The following is a 19,624-nucleotide window of genomic DNA, read 5'->3' on the forward strand; positions in this document are numbered from 1 at the left end:
GGCGAAGTCTCAGTTGCCTCCTCTTCTGAGACCATCAATCCGCACATCTTATCACGTGGCTCGTTTTGCATGACACCTCAGAGACTCCCAGCATGTGGAGGATCATGCTACTCGCCGCAATCCATGCAAAACTTACCACGTGACCCATTGAGAGCGAGAACCACTAATCGCGACCTCTAGGAGGTTACCCCATTTGACTCTACCCTCCCTAGAAACCGGGACATTTGGTTGCTTAGGAGACCTGGCTGGAGTCACTCAGCACACCCTGGATTCGAACTCACGACTCCAGAGGTTCTAGTCAGCGTCAATACTCACTGAGATACCCAGGCCCCCAAAAATGACTCTTATGAATCGGTTCTTTTAATAAATCCTTAAAAAAAGACTAATTTTCCTTATGCCAAGCTGTATAAAGATACATATTTGCAACAAGTTATTTTTTGTAATAAATATGAATTTATGAATTAAAAAATAAAAACGTCTAATTTCTCAGCAAATAAATTAGAGCAAATAGAATGTAAACGGGATTGAACAGGTTTGCCCAAATAATGTAAGCATCTTAATCTGATTATACCTTATGCTCTTATTATAGCAATAATCAGAGTATTCTTGTTAAAGGTGCTGTAAGCGATTTTAGCCATTCTAGAATTTCCACAAACTGAACTATTGGATTAGCCACACCCCTCTTTTCCAAAAACCTGAACTCAAAAGAAGCCAAATGAGCTTTTGATGCCAATATCAAGCAGAAACGGTTGTCAAAAACAACAGCGGCAAAATAGCGCCGTCAACTGACAATGTTATGAGCAACATGGCATAAAAATGTTAATAAGCCTCAATAATTCGCTGCAACAACAATACAATGAGAGTGCGAATAATGATTGACAGGCAGAAAGCGTCAGAGACTGCGGCCCACAGACACATTTTTGTTTGCCGATAATAAAGTCTAGAGCTTTCGCAGAGACAGGTGAGATATCTCTACATATATTTCATTATTATCTTTCAGGGAGTAGGAACATTTTTGAATACCTTTCAAAAAATCACTTACAGCAGTGGTTCTCAAACTTTTTGACTCCAAGGCCCACCATTGTCTGATCAAAAATTCGAAGGCCCCCTATGTAGGCTATTAGATATTTGTATTATAAGATATATATATATATATAGAGATAGATAGATAGATAGATAGATATATTATAAGATATTTCCTTAAAATTGTGATTCCAGAAATGTTTAGAACTGTATATTCTTCAGAAAAAGCAAGCTGTTAAAGGGAATTTTTAGCATGTTCAGTAAGTTGAATGATAATAATTATATAAAATTTATAATAATCGGTCATATTTTAAATAATATTAAGATAACTTATGACCCTGGAAGTGTGCTGAGTCCCCCTTTTTATGATATAATGTACAAACACAATAGATTGTGAACTGGAACATTCTGGATTTGCATACACCCATCATATAATAATAATGCATGTGCTGATGATGAGAGAAAGTAATGCTTCTAGGACCTGGAGGACGCGGAGTGCTGCTCTGCAAAGGGGAGTTCCTGCCATCAATCTGTTTACCAGTTCACATATGAAGAACTATATCAACGCCGCGTATGCAATGTTTGGAGAGCAGTTTGGCTGCATTTACCATAGGCTCCTTCGTTAAAAACAGACTTATTGCGTTCCTCAATGAACAATTAATTGCTAGTTTAGTTAATTACATCGATAAGTGAAAATGTTCCGACCGGTTCACTTTGTGTTGCTGCTGCTGAGCTCTGTTTTGGTGGACTGCTCATCCGTTGTTGAAGGTAAGATCCTATTATATTTTAGTGCGTTAACTTTCTAAGAACATTGGTTTGATTAGTTCTTGTAGTTTAATTGATTTGGAAAGAAGTTTTGATGGATGATGTGGGTTTATTTTCCCACCACCGTTGTTTTATTGTGATTATTCCATATCAGACAACATATTTTATAAAAATGTATTAAGATTTTAATAATATCATATCAAATATCAAATGGTTTCAAAATTAATATTAAATAATAAAGCATGTTAGGCTATTTTTTTATTAGAAAAACATTTAATTTAAATTAGATTTTAATAGGGGTGGGGGGAAGATCACATTATCGCGATTCATAATCAAACGATTCTGAATCGATTCTCTAATCGAATTAGAATTGATTCTGATTTCAGTTTAAATCGCGACGGAGCAGTTGTGCGCGCCAAATACATGTGGAAACAAAGACACGAGTTAAGTGCACACACATGACTGTTTGCAGACCAGCTGTATCAAACACATGGCCATTTGTGCCCGAATGAATCTACGAACCCGAAATGATTTCACAAACCAACGCACATCGCAAGAGAGAGTTTATTCTTGATATCAAGCCAACAAACAACATGAAAGACGAGCTCGCACCCATTATTGCACTAATTTGCACATAACGGGGGAAAACACAGAAGAAAATAATGACAAGGCAGTTGTTCGGGAGATGTTGGTGATGTTTTCATTTAATTCTAGCTCATACAGGATGTAAAAGGCCAGTTTATGTAACGTGACTCATTCTGATTTTTTATTGAAGATATTGAATGACAAGATGCATCGAGAATCGTTTTATAATCGAATCGTTACCCTTTGAATCGTAATTGAATCATGAGGCCAGTGAAGATTCACACCTCTAGATTTTAACCACCTTATGCTAAACTGAGCTGAATTTAAAGAGTCTTCGAAATCACATGCAGTTTATTTCTTTTCTCAGAGTGCATAACATCCAATGGAGAGGACTACAGAGGAATGCAACACAGGACATCCGTTGGGAACATTTGTCTAAACTGGAATAAGTTAAACCTAAAGTTTAAAGACATAAAGACAGGTAAAAAAAAATCTGCTGAACCTTTTTCAACATTTAATGATCTATTTGTTATTTTGGCATTTATTTACAGATTGCATTAGTGCATTAGAGCAGTGCAATATGCAAACTGTCAATGTTGCAGATATAGATTTAGTAAGTCATAGTTATGCATAACGTGGGCATGTTGCCCAGATGATATTACAAGCCAAACTAAAAAAAGCTGAGCAATCACTATTCTCTAATCCAGATGAAGGAATTTTTGAGATGTGCATAGCCTATAGAACACACAACGCAATATATAAACACAAAAGATTATTCAAATTGAAAAACACATTACAAAAATTTGCGTTATTCACACTATGGAGAAAATAATAATAATAATTTATTTATATATATATATATATATATATATATATATATATATTATATTATATTTTATGGCCATGTATTATTATATTTTGATTTATTCTTGATCACAGGTGTTGGAGAGCACAATTTCTGTCGCAACCCAGATGGTTCAGAGAAGCCCTGGTGCTATGTCTCCGGGTCCAGTGGAGTGGCCAGAAAAGAAGCATGTGATATTAGGGCATGCCAAGGTAGCCATGTTCACTCTTAATTTACAAGATTACTTGTCTTGACTAAACTTGACTAAAGGCATTTTTGCTAATGGGAAGTTGACATCATGTCAATAGACATAGATTTGAGGTTACAATTTACATGAATATATACAGAAAAGTGTATTTCTTGGACCTGTAAGTGGTCACCATTTATTTTACAATTTTAAGCTTCTGAAGATATGGATTTAAACACTGGAGTGTAATGGATTACTTTTATGCTGTCTTTATGTGCTTTTTGGAGCTTTAACATTTTGTTACTCATTCACTTGCATTGTATGGTCCTACAGAGCTGAAATATTCTTCTAAAAATCATCGTTTGTGTTCAGCAGTAGAAAGAAAGTCACACACATCTTGGATGGCACGAGGGCGAGGAAATTATGAGAGAATTAAAATTTTTGGGAGAACTATACTTTTTTTTGCCTTTGGTGTGACAAATTATAATTTTTTTAAGTACAAATGTTCCATGTAGTCATTCAATTAATATGAATCAGCAAAATGCTGTTCAAATAGTTTTAGATGGATTATAGCATATATATATATATATATATATATATATATATATATATATATATATATATATATATATATATATATATATATATATATATATATATATATATATATTAGCATAGCACAGTTTAGCCTTTATCTTTAGTTTCTATAATTGTTACTCATCTCCTTTTGGAATTAAAATAAGATCACAAAAGTGTGAAAATAAGTGAGAAGGAAAAATATAACTGGACACCAGCAAGTAATGTGATTTTGATTAATGGAAGTGTTTTGTTTTTCAGTAACTCACGTCTTTCTCAGGCATTTCACAGTTGGGTCCTACTAATGTGCCACTCTGTTATCATAGACTCAGCAGGACATTTTCTCCCTAGAATTTGAAGGGAGCTGATTCAAAAATATTTATGTAATGCAGAAATGTGCGATTTTATTTTACTTCTGGGAAAGGGAAATTGGTTTCAAGACAACATCCTCTTAAGGCAGTGTTTCTAAACTGGTTCTGCTTCGGAATCCAGATTTTACATTGGAAGTAAAGTGGCGCCCCAATATAGTAAAAATGTAACCTGTATTTAATGTAGCTTGGGTTGCATTTGCTTTTATGTTGCATAGATTTGTTCATGGTTTTCAAGTATAAGGGCATGCATCAAGTGACATTATTTTTGTTGTTTATGTCAACAACAAAAGTGACTGGAAGTTTTCTCTCCCCCCTTTTAAAAATTGAAGAGCATATTTATTTGTAGGTTATGAGTCCATTATTATCCCGTTTGTTTTCTAATTGCAAACATCATTCAGACAGCACATACATATTACACCAGAGGAAAGGCTCCTCATTACCATGGTTAGGTCAGTGTAGCTAGTCTTAAATAATAGTAATAATTATAATAAATTATAGTAGCCTATTGATGAAAAAAATACTAGCCAAACACATTTTGAAACTTTAACTACAACTGCCACTATTGATATAAAATTGGGTCTAATGGATTCTACCTATAGAATATTTCATATGAAACTATAACATTTTGTCAAAATATAATATCAAATATTACATATAATATGTAAAGGTGATTAAGTGTAATGATTTTATTTTTTAGCGCATAATACAGTATTGATCTTTTCCTCATCAGTGCTGTTTGGCAAGTCAGTGCTGCCTACTGTTTGAGAGGTTTGACTTCCTCCGTGAAGCTTTATAGTAGAAAAGTATCATTAGAATTGTAATGGGTCACAACAGTGTTGAGGTCTGCGTGCCGCAATATCGAGGGAAGCAAATGAGAAGCCTTTAGCTGAATGAGAGATTATAATTAAATCTCTTCATTATATATTATATTATCATCATATAATTTCCATCACTTGGGCGGCTGCCAAAAAAATCATTGTTCTTTCCCTGCAGCCCGCATCCCAGTCCAAATAGATCTGCGACCCACTTTTGGGTCACAACCCAAACAACCAGTTGAGAAACACTGATATAAGGAGTAATCAAGGTTAGCTTCAAATATTTTAGTACACTCACTTCCCTCTAAGCATACACTATACATTTACATTTATGCATTTGGCAGACGCTTTTATCCAAAGCGACTTACAGTGCATTTATTACAGGGACAATCCCCCTGGAACAACCTGGAGTTAAGTGCCTTGCTCAAGGACACAATGGTGGTGGCTGTGGGGTTAGAACCTGTGGGGTTAGAACCTGTGACCTTCTGATTAACCTGTGACCTTTTGATTAACAGCCCTGTGCTTTAGCCACTACGCCACCACCACTCCCAGACTATACACTGGTGTTGAACTATAATCACTGTAACCATTCAATACTGTTCAACTATTTAATGTTTTTTATTTGATCCAAAAGCCCTGCTAGTTTATTGATATTAAACAATATAGCAATTTCTATGACATTTAAGGACTTGTTTTCGATGGAGAAATCTTATTGAGAGCACTAGGCCAGTTGGTCAGATTTAATCTACTTTAGCGTGGCTACCTTGAAGAAACTAGCTTGGACTAGGAGCCAAGGACCGATACAATTTAACAATTACACAAATCTAGACTTGTCAGCCTTGAGGCTTTCACAGTTGAGACAAAGTAACAAACAAGGAAACTTGTCTTGCAACTGTTGAAGGGAAGGTGTAGGCCTCGCCCTCTTGGAATCTGATTGGCTGACAGGAACATGCTCACCCTGGTTACAGCCACTGATTGGGTGGCTGAACTGTGAACTATGGACTTTAACTCTGCTAGAGTGTGTAAACAACTTTTTCAGAGTAGAGTGTGGTTTAAAAAAAAAAAACCTCACACATGGGTGCAGCACAGCAAGAAAAGCAAGTGCTTATGTTGTCAACTGTGAATTCTTTTAAGGGACATTTGAAGCATGTCATGTGCACCTAATATTTCATTTAAACAAAAACACACAGGCTTTATCCCATTCCAAATGCCTCAAAAGTTAATGAACGGAAAAAGTACTAGTATTTGCCTGGTGTGTCTAGTGAAAGCTTTGTTTACCATTTCCTAATGTCATCGTTTCCCAAAGTATGCTGTACTGAAGAGCGTTTTCTAAAGTTTCCGTTTTAGGTGGAGGGAAACGTCTTTCCAGTGTAAATGAGAGGCATAAGTGTCGCAAATGTACCATACTATTTTTAAAATGCACAGTTGTAGGGAATCTTTGGTTTATACTGCACAGGATGCAGTAAGCAGTACACTGGTATAGCTATGCTGGTTCTGTGTTTTTGTATTGGCACTCTAAGGTTCTGACTTGTTTACTGCAGTACTTACACAATATTTGCACTATGGCGTTGGTAAGAGCTACTTATTAGGGATGAAATGCAACAATAGAGTAACAGTATTTGTTTCATATGGTATCCATGTGGCTTATCAGGTCTGACAAATATGACAGTGTCGACTGAGACTAGACTTGATTCAGATCATTTTTATTAATTGCTCAAGGCTTGACATTGAATCTAAGCTTGACAAGATCTCCCCTCAGAAAAGAATGAAAGAAACGAAAGATACAAAATGAACAGTATTGAGCAAAACGTTTCACAACAAAAGCAATTTACTTTATAATGCACTGAATTATACTATATATATACACTCACCTAAAGGATTATTAGGAACACCATACTAATACTGTGTTTGACCCCCTTTCGCCTTCAGAACTGCCTTAATTCTACGTGGCATTGATTCAACAAGGTGCTGAAAGCATTCTTTAGAAATGTTGGCCCATATTGATAGGATAGCATCTTGCAGTTGATGGAGATTTGTGGGATGCACATCCAGGGCACGAAGCTCCCGTTCCACCACATCCCAAAGATGCTCTATTGGGTTGAGATCTGGTGACTGTGGGGGCCATTTTAGTACAGTGAACTTATTGTCATGTTCAAGAAACCAATTTGAAATGATTTGAGCTTTGTGACATGGTGCATTATCCTGCTGGAAGTAGCCATCAGAGGATGGGTACATGGTGGCCATAAAGGGATGGACATGGTCAGAAACAATGCTCAGGTAGGCCGTGGCATTTAAACGATGCCCAATTGGCACTAAGGGGCCTAAAGTGTGCCAAGAAAACATCCCCCAACCCATTACACCACCACCACCAGCCTGCAGAGTGGTAACAAGGCATGATGGATCCATGTTCTCATTCTGTTTACGCCAAATTCTGACTCTACCATCTGAATGTCTCAACAGAAATCGAGACTCATCAGACCAGGCAACATTTTTCCAGTCTTCAACTGTCCAATTTTGGTGAGCTCTTGCAAATTGTAGCCTCATTTCCTATTTGTAGTGGAGATGAGTGGTACCCGGTGGGGTCTTCTGCTGTTGTAGCCCATCCGCCTCAAGGTTGTGCGTGTTGTGGCTTCACAAATGCTTTGCTGCATACCTCAGTTGTAACGAGTGCTTATTTCAGTCAAAGTTGCTCTTCTATCAGCTTGAATCAGTCGGCCCATTCTCCTCTGACCTCTAGCATCAACAAGGCATGTTTGCCCACAGGACTGCCGCATACTGGATGTTTTTTCCTTTTCACACCATTCTTTGTAAACCCTAGAAATGGTTGTGCGTGAAAATCCCAGTAACTGAGCAGATTGTGAAATACTCAGACCGACCCGTCTGGCACCAACAACCATGCCATGCTCAAAATTGCTTAAATCACCTTTCTTTCCCATTCTGACAGTCAGTTTGGAGTTCAGGAGATTGTCTTGACCAGGACCACACCCCTAAATGCATTGAAGCAACTGCCATGTGATTGGTTGATTAGATAATTGCATTAATGAGAAATTGAACAGGTGTTCCTAATAATCCTTTAGGTGAGTGTATATATATATATATTAGACCACAGTAAAACCATGTAGTGTAATTGTGTGATACTAGTAAACTTGTAAAGTTGTGTTGAGCTGCTTTACATTTGCTGTGCAGCTTAAGGCAATGCAGAAAAACAACAAGAGCTTTCATGGTATTTTAAATCCTGTCTGTCCTGTCACCCTACAGACCAAAATTCCACAGAAACCATGGTTCCAGAAGAGTCTGAAGCCACTCCAGTCCCAACACAGAGGATGGCGGAGGCCTTCGAACCCGCAAACTCCTTCCCCTCCCAGGCTGAGGGTGCCATAGTGCAGCCCGTAAAAGGAGTCCTACGGCCAGTCCGAGCAGGACCTAAAATGAAGAAAGACCTTGGGACTCTTGGTAGGTCTTGAGATTGGGATTACCAAAACCTCAAACCAATTTCCAACGGCTTGCTTATCATAAATGCAAGATAAAACTGAGGAAGTCAGTTGGAAGTTAGCAATATTGCGACTTCATGAGGTCAAACTTTTTCTTCATTAAGAAAGTTAAATTCCTAATGACATGAGTTGTAATTTTGCAATATATGTGGGAAATCATGACCACTCACATTAAAATGAAGACTCCAGTCATATCAGTAACCTTATAAAAGCTGTTTGATTCTACATGGAGAGGGTCTGCACATGGAGGCTGCCATGTTAGAATCGCATGACCTGCCAAATACTTCTCTCTTAATCAGTAACCGTCCTGTTATTTGATTTAAGTAATCATGGCTGATTGTTAATAGTACATTTCTACAATGGCATCTGAAACTGAAAACCTTTGTTTTAAATTGTATGCATTTTAAATGATATGCTACATCCAAGCCACTATGTGCCAGTGTAAGTCCAAGATGACACAAAGAAAAAAGTTACTGTGTGGACCTTTAAATAATGTGGTCATAATGATGTGATTTTACCAATATTCTTGGAGCAACATTCCTATCAACCAATCAGACATTAGGGTTAGAATTATGCTTAAGTTTAGGGCTGATTTCTGATTTTAAGGCCAGTTTATTGTTAGTTTGGGTAAAAATAAAGTTGTCAATGCATCATACACTGGGGGCGTGGTTTAACAGGGAGGAAAACTAATTCTGGTTACCTTAGTTATCCATTCATATCAATAAGGAAAATTTTGAGAATTAGCTGTTTTTAGATTATTTATTTTTTGCCAGATAACTGAATAAAAGAAGCCAAAAGAAAACAAGCAGTTTAGCGATAGATTGAAACTTATGTGAAATCTCACATATACATTTTATTTTCCATATAGACATGTGGAATCTATGAATTGGTAGCTATGGTAACTGGGATTTGTTTTCCACCATGTAGGTAGGGCCTCCTCCAACTCCATTTAAAGGGTTCGGCCTATGTTAAATAGATAGGAATGTTGTTCCATGACCAACAAAATATGTAGGGCTAGGTATCGAGTTCGATACATTTTAGGCACCGACCGAATTGCCTCTAAACCCTTAGGTATCAAAATTTGGTACCGAACTGCAAGACATTTTTTGATACTCGATTGTTTAATCTCATCAACGTCAGTGATAAGCATGTAGCATGCTACATGTGCTCAAATCTTAAATTGCCGGCGATTGGCTGTGTTTAGGCATCAAGGAAAACCATTAGTTTATGCCGGTTATGCCCAGAGATGCGGCTCACACATGTGTATGTGTCCCAAAAAAGTGTGGCTACATTTCACCTGGCTCGATGCCTACAGCGTGCAATGGAATATTTGCGACAAGATAATTGCTGCCAAGACCGGCAACCCGAGAAATCTGATGAAGCACTTGACAGTGCACGGAATAAACTTAAGAGCAGAAAGTTGCTCCATCTTCGACTGCAAGAAGACCAAGCCGGTCATCCTCTCAGTGTCCACCTACCACAGAGTTTCCTTCAAAACTACTGATGAATGCAGCGGTGCTATAACTGGGACACCGACAGATAAAGTCAGTGTATAGCAAATAAACCTAAAAACTTGTAGTGGTACATGCTTGTGTACTTGTTAAATTAACGTTTCTGTGCGTGGTGACATAGTCTTATAAACTGGGACCTACAATACGTAACGTTATATATTGTTTGGATGTATGGCTATAGATAGCTAGCTAAATCGATGCTAAAAATGCTTTAAGGTTGACAGTAACGTACATTAAACTAGTTATCTTGTTAAACCGTACTTCTCCTTAGGGTTGGCTGAATTAACAGTTTAGCTTTCTTGTTTTGTTTTTTTTATATATGTTATAGCCTCTGCTCCTGCCGACCCTGGCAGGAGGAGACCAGAAGGCTCAATGAGTCTTTAAGTCTGTAAAAAAATTCAACAAACTGAAAAAATAAAACCAAAGTTTTTTTGAGGTAATGTTTGTAATCGTGTTAAAACGGAATTCATAAAATTGGTATCAGAAAGAGTATCGTTTAGGAACCAGTATCGATGGCAAGGTATCGGTATCGACATTTTTTGATACCCAGCCCTTGTAATATGTCCAACCAGAGACCGTTTAGCCAGCAAGACCACTTGTATTAAAATGAATGGGAAAATGTTAACAACCAATATGGTGGGTGTTAAAAAGGAAGTACTGTATAATAGGTAAAACTTAGGTTTTGGAGATTTCTGTCTTATCCTGTTCAAGTAGATAGAAGCTGTGCTTTCACTTTCATATTCTTAAAAAATAGGTCCCATGATGTTTTCCCAAGATGGCCATCAAGTGGACTGCCTTGAAAGGGACTTTGGTCCTACTTAACAAATTTAAAATCCCTTTTCTAGCATTTTCAGTCGGTTTGGATTGTACATTCAAGATGTTGATATACTATATCCAGAAGAACTGAGATGTTCATGCTTCTCTTTCTTATTTTGTTTTATGCAAGGTTATGTTCTTGCAGTACTCATGATGGCCATCATCATCCTCCTCGGAGGCGGCATCACAATGGGATACTTCTACAAACGGTGAGTACAACCTGACACGCATCAGTGTGCGAGAATATACAATGAATGCAATTAACAATACTTATAGAATGCAATAAACAAACACTTAAGTACTTTAGAATAAACTCGAAGTAAAGAGATGTTTTGCCAAAATCGCTTCAGAAACTTTGTTTCAATTCATTATAAATCTAGTTTCTCTTTGCTGGTGACCACAGTGTTGTAAGAGTTTGCAGACAGTTGGAACTAAGCATATTTTATCTAGCTCAGAAGTGCTATCTGTGGAACAAAGCAAAACAATGAGCATGTTTACATGCACGTTCTTACACAGATTATATTTAATAAGCCGACAACATGTGTGGTCTTGTAAATGCATTAAACATATTTCCTTTATCAGTTTAAGGTCAAAAAGCACTTAAGAATAAACCAATCAACACAGGTAGATTTTCGGCCATTACCCTGTTTGTGCATTTCATGTTAACACCTTTACCAGTGTTCTTATAGGCTTATTTAATGAACGCAAGTGTTGTGCGCATGACTTCATGGATTGACGTCAAAAGCAGAGAAAACTCCATTATTTGAACTCTCATGTAAAATGTTTTTCTTGCTTTACCTAATGTTTTTAGAAGCTGATTCTGGGAGTTATCAGCATATTGGTGTACATGTAAACAGCTCAATGTCAATGTACATGCTTTCAAGGGAACAAAAATACACAGATGAAAATGCCATGCACTATCTGGCAACACACACCCTTAAAAACACCACAACCTGTGCCACTTTAATGCCATTAGACACATCAGAGAGAGAGAGAGAGATGGTGGGTTTTTACTTATTTATCTACTTGAAGGAGGTTGTTTGGATGTTTATAAGTGAGTGTTTAGTTTGGGGAGGAACTGAGTGAATCTAAAAGCTGACATCTAGAGTTAGCAATTGTTAATGCATGTCTAATGTCTAATAACTGATATAAACAAAACCCTACTGTGCTGATGTACTAGGAAGCCATCAAATTGAAGATCTAATTCAAAAAATAGATAATGGTATGCAGAGATCTGATTTTAGGTCGAACACGACGCATTATTCTATTTTGAACAAGTTTGGCAGACAGCCAGTTGCCTTGTACTTGTGTGTGTCAGCTGATTAGGCATGTAAGTCATTGTTTTCCTTGCGATTAATTGGCTCAGTATTAATATTTTTAATGTGGATCCAGCCCATGGGCCATTGTTTGCCCATGTCTGCTATAAACTATTAAAGAAGGCTGTGACAGGGTGTGTGATTTTACACACCCGGCCCCTTAATAGGCTTATCAAGCCTCTGAGAGGGATAAAGGCAGACTGCGGACAGTGGTGCGACAGCGAGAGAATGTTTACGGGCAGCTGTTCGTCCTATGTGTGTGTTTGTGTCTTTTGGTTTTAATTCTTCATTAAACTATTATTTATATTGTCAAGCCGGTACTCGCCACCTCCTCTCCATTGAACTGTTTACAAAGGCTTTGCACAGTTCTGGTAAGGTAGAGCTCACTGCAGATACACAGGCACTGGAAGTGCTGGGTAAGGTTTCAATGGCAGTAGGAGGATTGCATAACCTGCCGCAGATCTGTGTGCTGCCTGAAAGAGAGAGAGAGAGAGAGAAAGAGAGAGAGAGCAATGGAGTAGAATGAAGGATCTAGGAAGATGATATCAAAGGAAAGACTGAAGTTAACAGGTTGCAGTTGAGCAATATGATATCTGTCCAGTATTCAGCTCCCATTTTACAGACTCGACCACTTAAATATCACAGTGTAGCTCGAATGCACTTGCACTGGATGGGTCTAAATCTTTTGAATATTCAGAGGAAATAAAGTGGAACTTCTGCATAATAAGTTATTAATTGTTGTTGATTTATGTAATTCTGAATGGTTCTTTAAAGAATGACTTCTGAAAACTATCTTTTTCATATCAGAAAGTTGTAGGTCATTGACAAATTATAATAATGAGAATTTTTTAAAAACTCGTTTATACCACTTGTATCAAGTTTGTTGAATTGTAATCAGTGTGTTTTTATGTGGGTTTCATATATTTTCCCAGAAAACGACATATCTACACATTGGTTACACCACATTTTTTTTTTATTAATATTAAAATGAATTTAAGAAATAATAATAAAATAATATTCTGCACTACTCATAGCAACATCTCAGGGCCTATTTCAAGAATTTCAGCTTTTAAAAATGTCTCTTCTTTTTTTGCCGTCTCCAGATGGATACACAAGTCCCTCATATAAAAAGGATTTTTTAACACCGTAATTGACAGTATGTTCTTCATAGGTCTATTTAAGTAATTGTTTTGTGCAACTTGTATTTTTAATTAACTTAATAGATCCAGACAAAAACAATGAGCATCATGTCATTGACCCTTGTAAAAATGTACAGTGGTGTCCAAAAGTCTTAAACCACATTGACAATCTGGGCTTTTTGTAATTTAAACCTAAAAAAAAAACTGATTTTGGAAATATAAAAACAAAAGCCCTATTTCTAGGCCACTAAACAAATGTAAGTAAATTCAAGGCATTGACATGTTAATGACTTTGTACAAAAGGTTAGATTTCCTTGCTTGCATTATAGCACATAAGTTGCTTGTAACGAGATTCTTAAGATGGGCAAGGAGGTGTCGGGAACCAGCTGAACAGTCAACGTAAAGCATTAATCCAACAGAACTAAAGCATAACATAAACTGCAAAACAAACAGACGCACACACACAGATTTGTGCGTCTCTCTCTCCCTGAACTGGCGTCTCTAGATCGTCCTTATCCCCCTCCTGGCTGATTAGGACTATTCAGTTCCAGGCGTGCGTCCTCACAGCCCGGCCGCGCCCTCTTCCTCGTCACACTCCACCACCCGATTCAGGTTGGGGAAACCTCCGGTTTGACTTACTTCCCTCCCTTCCTGGAGGGGAGGTGTTGCCCTTCCGGCCACCCTCCTTCCCGGGTTTCGGCACCAATGTAACAAGGTTCTAAAGATGTGCATGGGGGAGGCGGGAACCAGCTGAACAGTCAACGTAAAACTTGTATAACAAACTTAACTCAAACATAACATAAACTCCAAAACAAATAAAGACGCACACACATACAGCATCGTGCGTCTCTCCCGAACTCTGGCTCGTCCTTATCCTCCTCCCAGATTATTAGGATGATTCAGTGCCAGGCGTGCGTCTTCACGTCGTCACAATGCTCTTTGGAACATTCTCAAGATCATCAGGTGTTTTTTTTGTTTTTTGTGCAAACATGTGAAGTCCATGCCAACTTGAATAAATGCACCAAATACCAAGAAATTATTACTTTTATGTACATTGTTTATATCAACTTTCCACTCATTGTTATTTGGATAATTAATTTTCTAATATCATATTGCGTTAGAAAATAATGCAAAAGTAATAAAAATTTAATGGTGGTCTCAGACTTTTGCACCCCACTGTATTACTTGATCATTTGACGAAACTCAACTTGACTGTGTAGATATTAAAATCTGTATGTCATGACTGTTGTAGAGGTGCTATTGAAACACTATGTATGTTTTTGCTGTCTGTCCTGCAGGGGTCGTGACCTTAAGAAACAGCATGACCAGCGCGTTTATGAGCGCGAGATGCATCGCATCACTCTTCCTCTCTCTGCCTTTGCCAATCCCACCTGTGAGCTTGTTGACGAAAACACCATCATCATCACAGCTGAACCTAACAACCAAACCCCCACTCAGGAGCCCGCAGAGGGGGCCGACCCTCTTATGGGGCCTGCAGGGACTCCCGGAGCCTGAGAGAGGAACAGGATGAGCGCCTGGACAGGCTTAGATAAGACATGACTATTCTGGACTACGGAACCTCAGAGGACCAAACCCCACATCCACTTGCTTCTGCCCATCATCTCTATTCTCTGTGACCTGCCTTTACAGCACAGTTTCATGGTAAAAGTAGAGCCTGTGCTGGAAAACTGGAAAGGGTTTGAAAAGGTGGGTTTGTATAAATATGCATGTCAGGGATTCTCGTTTTCCTTGCAATTAAATTTAAAGTACATTGCACATCATTACAGTGGATGAATACTCCCTGCTTGTTAAACTCTAGTGAGAGGGCAACAATGCCAATGACAAACATGCATCCTTTTATGAAGTGACTATGGATCAGATCATCTAAAAGGTATATTGTTTTGAAAGAGGAGAAAATCCATTATTTTCCTCTTCTAACTTTATCTTGTTTTTGTTCCTAATGCAGTTAAACCGGAGAAAAGTGTTAGACACTGACGCCGCACAACTGTGCTTTTCACTGAATAAGGAGCAGTACTAGAGCTAATTTGATAGTGCTATCCAAGAAATTCGTATTCAACATTAAGTCAGATCATGTGACCTGGGATGCTAGAACTGCCTATGCTAGGTGAAGGTTTTTGACTTAAAATGAAGAGGAAAGCAAATACAAAAAAAAAAAAAAACAGCTTTCTGGAGATGTTGCCTTACTTTTGAATGTATTGCTTTTGGTTCATGAGAAGTGAGTGTTGAAAACTGAATGAGTGCTGCTGTTTCTAAGAAAGGAAATGAGGAGGCCTCAGCCGACCAACCAGAAAGGGTCTGACTGGGGATGAGCATGTTTATATGCACAACAATAAGCTTCTAACAACCAAAAATCTGTTTAATCCATAATTATGCAAGGAAACTGCATTTACATAACTTTTAAAATCATCGGTTTATTCTGCTCTTGATGTCAAAACGTTAACGGACATGTGCACAACAATTGCGTGCATTGGATAAGTTGTTTACATATGGAGCGAAATCAGGGTAATGGGCAAAAATCTTCCCTTGCCGATCGCTTTATGCAGAATGTGTGTAAACGTGGTCATTGAGGCAGTTTACATGCACACCAATGTGCTGGTAACTCACAAATATCAGCTTATTAAATAAATCTGGCAAAGCAAGAAAAACACAATTACATGAGATTTGAAATAATTGATTTATTCTCTGCTTTTGACGTTAATCCATGAATAGATATGCGCACAACAATTAATAGGTTCATAAGACGGTAAGAACGCAGGTAAAGGTGTTTACATGCAACGTGAAATCTGGGTAATGGGCAAAAATCTACCCATGTCAATTGGTTTATTCTTATGACCTTAAACCGATAAAGGGAAGCAGTTTAATTAGTTTACATAACCACACACCTTGTCGTCTTAAGCATAATCTGTATAATAACGTACATGTAACCACACTCTGTCTATGTAGACCCTTCTATATGGTTAAGAACAGTGTACTTTGAAACATAATAAAATGATCCAACTGTTCAGCAGAGAAATAAACTTTTAACACCTTATTCATATCAGATGTGCTCTATAGGAGCTTTGTACAGCGTCATAGAAGAGACAGCAAATCTAACCTTCACTGCTTCGTTGTCAAAAATCAAAGATGTTTTATTCCATTAAAGCAATTGGTGCATCAAGTTTCTCAAGGACTGCAGGAGAGAGTGTAAGACAAGGTATTAAATAACTGAACTAAATTTAGAGTAAAAAAATACGATTTATATTTTTCAACCTGATAAAAAAAAAAGTTTCATTTTGCAGATTTCAATATTTTGATTTAGTTTAGTCCCTGATGTATGCAATTTTTCCTGTGATACACTGGACTGTACAACTTATAGTTTCAAAAGATCTTGATTGCATTATGTTTGGCAGTTGTTGTTTACTGCTGTTAAATAAAATGAGTTTGAAGTATATTGTCTTCCTTTTTTCCCCCCTAGTATTTTACACTACGAGTACATGTACATAATCATATAGTAGCTACTTAACCCTATGGGCATAAAATGTTCAGAACATGTTTGGAATTGAATACTAGAATACTGCACAGTCTATAATAAATACTTTTTAAATAGTATGTGACAGTATGCTATATGGATGTCACGTGACCTCATTAAGTGCGTGATTAAACCTACAAGTGACGTCCAGTTATCATTTTGGAATTAAAAGTTTACTTTTAACCCAATAATAAAAAAAAAACGCAACTCTTGGCTGTGCAATTAAATAATGAGTCAACAAAAAGATTAGGTAGCATCAGGTTAATTCGTAACACTGGAAATGGAAAGTGTATTCCCTTGTAAACTGCACATGGCAAACGTATTCGGTAATGCAAGTTTTACGTGCATGCAGAGTATACATACTCGATAGTTCTTAAAACAACAGCGCCTCGCTGTGGCTGATTAAACACGAAAAAAAAAAGTGGATTATTATTTACAAAAGGATAAATAAAATACTTATTTGCTCATTTTTATTCATGAAACAGTGTAAGAAATTGAGTGATGTAGTGGTTATAATGTTGTACATGTCAGTACCTTAGATAAGTCTAGAAAAATGCTTTAAACATTCTACAAACATTTGTGATCTACAAATATTATCCAAACATCTGTTGATATCTTCAAATCTATACATAATGAAAAATATATCCAGTTTAATTTAAACATTTGTTATCAAAGTTAGAATGATATTTTCAAACATCCTCACAAAACGTCATTAAACATCTGCAGTCGCAGATTGGAACTAGATTACAGACCTTTTCAAAAATTATTCAGAAACCCTGAAATGGCCAGTCAAGATCCAGCATTACAATCTCACTAATTTCACTCAGAGAAGAACTTCAGCGCAGGTTTAGATACATAGAAGAAAAAAAAAAAAAAAACTTGTGCCTTGGATTATAAGGTGTGTCCATGACTGTGGAATGAACTACTCCAGTTTTTCTTTAAATAGCTGATGTACCAAGTAGCTACAATATAGAAAAGGATTCCCAGGAAACCACATATGGAAAACCAAATCAGAACTCAAACTAGTTATTGTCCTTCATAACAGTTTTTTCACACTCTGTCTTTGGGTTGTGGAGTTACATAGGTCATGACCTCAAGTGCTAGTGTTACAGAAACAATCATATTATTTTACTGGAAAGGGACTAAATGCACTTAAACACAACTACCTGCAGGGGGCAGTTTAGTTAAATGCTTGATTTACCTTCCTAGAGTTCAAGATAGTTTCAATAATTGCTAAATACTTAACAACCACCCATATTAGTTTGACATAAATGGGTAAATCTCACAAAAAAAAAAAAATCCAGCTCTCAAAGAAATTAAGCTAATTTTAGAATCATAACAGATGTCTTTTTCAATGTGACATTTTTATGACAATTAAGAAAAATTTCCTGCAAATTCTCATTACTTAATGCATCCGGAAATGTTACTTTTGAGGTTTTATTTTAAAATTCCCATTATTCTCAATGGCTATTCCACACAAATACATTTCCGGGTAAAAACGCATCGATTTTGCTATGTTTATGTCTTTCATTCATGCTGGAACAGCATTTTCCTCCACTGCAAAGGAGACTTTCATGAAAAAATTATGATGTTAGGAAACTGAAAACAGGTTTCAAATGAAAATATTAGATTCTCGTTGTTAAGTTGCCATGGGACTAATTACAATGCAAAAAAATCTTAATGATCCTAAAGTTGGCTTCATTTTCTTTTTTGTACTTCATTTCAAGGAAAATATCATTTCTATCTTTTGATTTTGAGGTGAACTAAGAGCCGACACGTTTATGAAAGGTTTAGTGAGATTCAGCCATGAATGCTTTTAAAATCCTTGTGATCTTCAAAATACTTAATGATCAATGCAATGCGTTACTACACTAGGAATTTACAGTATTAACCATTTCATCAAAACACAACTCAGTCAGTAAGCATTGCATTAAATCACTGTGGAAATGAATCTGGCAGTTGCGTCTGATTACTGGAAAAACATCCATCAGGGAAGTTTGTCATCCAGTGGTAGGCACTCAAACAGGTTTTGAGTTAAATGGTTAAATCAACACCAAACCATTCCATTTAGTCTGTTATGAAAAACAGAAGGAAAGAAAATGTCACTTGGCCTCGGAAAGAAGTTCAAGGTAAATGAAATGTACCAGTTCCCTTAACAGCACTCTGCGAAGAACACTTTGCAGTTCAAGAATGCCCTCAAAATGTCTGCATGCCATGACGATCTTTAGAAAGCATACCGGCGTCCATGTTCCCTTTACACAAAATATATGTTCTGGCTCAATTCTGTAAACTCATAAAAAATAAAAATAAAAAGTTCCAGCCCATGTTGGCAGATGTTGACATTGGATTAGGTCCTGTTGTTATCCTGGTTCTCAGAGGCAATGCCACTCGCTCCATAAGTCCTTAAAAACTTCTGCTGAAGTTCATCCAGTTCAGACGGTAGAGGGATACCCAACTCCTGATTCAGAGTTAATGCCTCGAAACAGTCCTCCAACTTCTGAAAAGCTGGCCTGAGGAAGAAAGAGGGAGTGTGTAAGAGGAAGCATTCTTACAATAAGGGGTGCAATATCAATGGCCATTGCCAATACTGTATCTTAAATCAATTCTAGGAATAAAATAATATGCATATTGGTAATAGACATGCCATTTCAATCAG

General features: G+C 37.1%; 2 protein-coding genes across 2 annotated transcripts in view; one reads left to right on the plus strand and one right to left on the minus strand.

Annotated features, from left to right (window-relative positions):
• Positions 1-1,511: 1,511 nt before the first annotated feature.
• LOC127623353 (phosphoinositide-3-kinase-interacting protein 1-like) lies at positions 1,512-15,517 on the plus strand. The gene is made up of 6 exons (XM_052097781.1): positions 1,512-1,791; positions 2,741-2,854; positions 3,313-3,429; positions 8,425-8,619; positions 11,115-11,193; positions 14,738-15,517. The coding sequence occupies exons 1-6, from the start codon at positions 1,719-1,721 to the stop codon at positions 14,952-14,954; spliced, it is 795 nt and encodes a 264-aa protein (XP_051953741.1). The 5' UTR covers positions 1,512-1,718; the 3' UTR covers positions 14,955-15,517.
• Positions 15,518-15,655: 138 nt separating this feature from the next.
• LOC127623344 (LIM domain kinase 2-like) overlaps positions 15,656-19,624 on the minus strand; it is a 51,194-nt gene continuing 47,225 nt past the window's right edge. Inside the window, exon 16 of the mRNA XM_052097769.1 lies at positions 15,656-19,478. Within this exon, the coding sequence (XP_051953729.1) occupies positions 19,316-19,478 (163 nt within the window). The 3' untranslated portion in view covers positions 15,656-19,315. The remainder of the gene's footprint in view (positions 19,479-19,624) is intronic.

The sequence above is a fragment of the Xyrauchen texanus genome, chromosome 3 (genome assembly GCF_025860055.1).
Source record: "Xyrauchen texanus isolate HMW12.3.18 chromosome 3, RBS_HiC_50CHRs, whole genome shotgun sequence".
Classification (NCBI taxonomy): domain Eukaryota; kingdom Metazoa; phylum Chordata; class Actinopteri; order Cypriniformes; family Catostomidae; genus Xyrauchen; species Xyrauchen texanus.

Excerpts from the sequence above, each read along its gene's own strand:
- LOC127623353 (XM_052097781.1), top strand. The coding sequence starts at position 1,719 with ATGTTCCGACCGGTTCACTTTGTGTTGCTGCTGCTGAGCTCTGTTTTG. Across the intron at positions 2,855-3,312 it reads GTTTAAAGACATAAAGACAG|GTGTTGGAGAGCACAATTTC; the intron begins GTAAAAAAAAAT and ends TCTTGATCACAG. Across the intron at positions 8,620-11,114 it reads GAAAGACCTTGGGACTCTTG|GTTATGTTCTTGCAGTACTC; the intron begins GTAGGTCTTGAG and ends GTTTTATGCAAG.